General features: G+C 48.7%; 1 protein-coding gene across 5 annotated transcripts in view; it reads right to left on the minus strand.

The window, feature by feature from the left end:
* plxna3 (plexin A3) overlaps positions 1-1,620 on the minus strand; it is a 60,671-nt gene extending 59,051 nt beyond the window's left edge. For 2 of the 5 annotated variants that reach the window (XR_001660290.1, XM_007541940.2), the window contains exons 1-2: positions 773-1,616; positions 508-698 (exon numbers count right to left, since the gene is read on the minus strand). Coding sequence is in view for 4 of the 5 variants with exons in the window: in XM_007541940.2 (XP_007542002.1) it covers positions 508-698; positions 773-1,074 (493 nt within the window). In the remaining variant the exon portion in view is untranslated. Of the gene's footprint in view, positions 1-507; positions 699-772 lie in introns of all 5 variants that reach the window. The other 3 variants (XM_016665989.1, XM_016665988.1, XM_016665990.1) reach the window with 3 other exon arrangements.
* Between the last annotated feature and the right edge of the window lie 776 nt (positions 1,621-2,396).

Below are 2,396 nucleotides of genomic sequence, written 5' to 3' on the forward strand. Positions count from 1 at the left end.
TATTGATATTACTAAATAATTTATTAAATAAATGAACGGCTGTGTGCTTTGTAATATGCTCTTCAAACATCGATATCAGAATATTCCATTCCTCTTTTATTGTTATAGCCACTAAGCATATTTACATATGCTGAACTATGTCAATACAATTAAAAAATACAATTGTTTACAAATGTAGCTTTGATAGATGTTTGAATATGGTTTCAAGTACAAAAAAAGGGTGTTATGATCGATTAAATCCGCTGATACGTCATTGAGCTGCTAAACATAACGCTGAGTGGAGTGGTGGACCGCTCCAAGATGGCCGCCGTATTTCCTGCGCCGGAGCGGCCAATGCGGGGTCTACTCTTATATTATGTCTATGGTTGAAACACCCATCTGAAGAGAAGACTTAACGATATCGGCATCATTCTGAAAGGTTACTGGTTTGGATCCAGAGGTCGGGTTTCCCAGGCTACTTCAGATGACCAGGCGTGTCGCCCCGCTCCCCGCCCTTCGGCCCCCTACCTGCCATGCCGTCGGGCTCCTTGGCGCCGGACAGGTAATGCTCCTTGCGGTGATGCGGCTCTCCCAGCTTGAAGAGGTCGTCGAGCCGCAGAAACTGGCAGACGCCCTGCCAGATGGAGCCGCAGGCCACCAGTCTGCTCCCAGTATAATCCACCAGCAGCAGCTTGTTCACGTTGTTCGTGCTCTCCAGCCTGGAGGCAGAGAGGTCAGAGGTTAGAGGACGAGGCGGGCCGGCGACAGCGGCGGCGACGGGTCGGAGACTGACCTGTGGGCGCAGGCGCGGACGCTGGGGGGCGGGTAGCAGCGGGCGTTGTCCTCCACCGGGCCGGTCACATGACTCTTCAGCTCTAGCAGGGCGGCGCTCAGCTTCACCACCCGGTTCACGGCGCCCACGAAAACCTCGCCCGTCCGTCGGTGCACCGCCAGGTGGGTGAAGGATGCGTCGGGCGCCCGGTACTCGGCACGGCCCGACTGCGGGGAGGGCGGGGCTGGGAGAAAGAGGAGGGACGGGAGGAGGAAGAGGAGCAGGAGGAGAGGAAGAGAAGAGGAAAGAGAGGAGGGGAGCATGGTGGAGCGAGAGAGGAAGAGGAGGAAGAGGAGGAGGTGCTGCGGGTCCGATGAAGATCCGCTTCACTGATCCATGACTGCAGAGACACAGAGAGAGACCGTGTCAGAACCAGAACTAGAACATATATGACTCGGGAACCGGTTCAGGTTTGGTTCCTGATGCACTTCCACTAATGCTAGCAGAGCTAATATCTAGCTTAGCGGTTTAGCTAACCATTTCTGAAGGGCCAATCAGAATCAAATCCTTCCTGTTCCTGTTACCAGAACCCCAAATATCTGGAGTTTGTTCACGCTGTTGAAACCGATTAGCTCTTTATGCTAATCTGCTAACAGCAGAGCTAGCATATAGCTTAACGCATTAGCGCATTGTGAAAACTTTGAAAACATTTAGCACGCTTAGCTTACCCTGTTCAAATTTGCTCAGCTGTTTTGTAAAGTTTCTGTTATCGACTTCTGAGAAATCTTCAAACTGTTGGACAATATTCAGACTCTTATTTTGATGGGCAGAAGTTTGTTTGTTTTATAGTATATTAAATATACTTTCATAAAATTAAGTGTATAACACCAAAACTTAAATCTGAAATGCCCATGTAGCTCTACGGGGATTTTGTGCATCATCAGCATTTTTTTAATATGGAAACAAAAAACAGGAAAATGTAACAAACAGAAAAATGAACTTGAGTTTCTTTGAAACAACAAAAAATCATTTATGCACCACTAAAAACAATTCAGGTACGTAGAGTAAACATTAACCAAGGATGAAGGCAGCGCACCATCCTCATCCTCACCGCTGGCCGTGAGCCCGCAGCAGATCCCGCTCAGAGGATTCGTTCCTGAACGTCACATGACTACAACAATGTCACTGCTTTAGCACTCTAGCATTAGCTTCTGCTAAATATCATCCTGGTGCTTTAGCGTTAGCTAGCGGTGCCGACTATTGGGTTTCCATCAGTCTGGGTCACATACAGCTGATGGACTTGATCCGGACTGGACTGGATCTGCTGCTAACCCCCAACAGAACCAGTCAACCCTTTGGTTCCTCTTATGATGGACCCAAATCACCAGAGTCCTGATCCAGAACCATCAGCAGCATGGTTCTGGCACTGGGGTGAAATGGGTCAAAGTGAGGAGAACCGGAACTGACCCGGTATCACCCGGGATCCAGATAACCCAAACACAAAATCCTGATCTGAGAGTAAAACGATCCGAGACGAATCTGGGTTTTTAAAGCTGCAGATGGTTTTATCTACCAGCAGAGAGTCTCGTGTGTGTGTGTGTGTGTGTGTGTAATACTTTGTGGGGAGCATTTTCCTGACACACTA

Source organism: Poecilia formosa, unplaced genomic scaffold (genome assembly GCF_000485575.1).
Source record: "Poecilia formosa unplaced genomic scaffold, Poecilia_formosa-5.1.2 Scaffold643, whole genome shotgun sequence".
NCBI lineage: Eukaryota > Metazoa > Chordata > Actinopteri > Cyprinodontiformes > Poeciliidae > Poecilia > Poecilia formosa.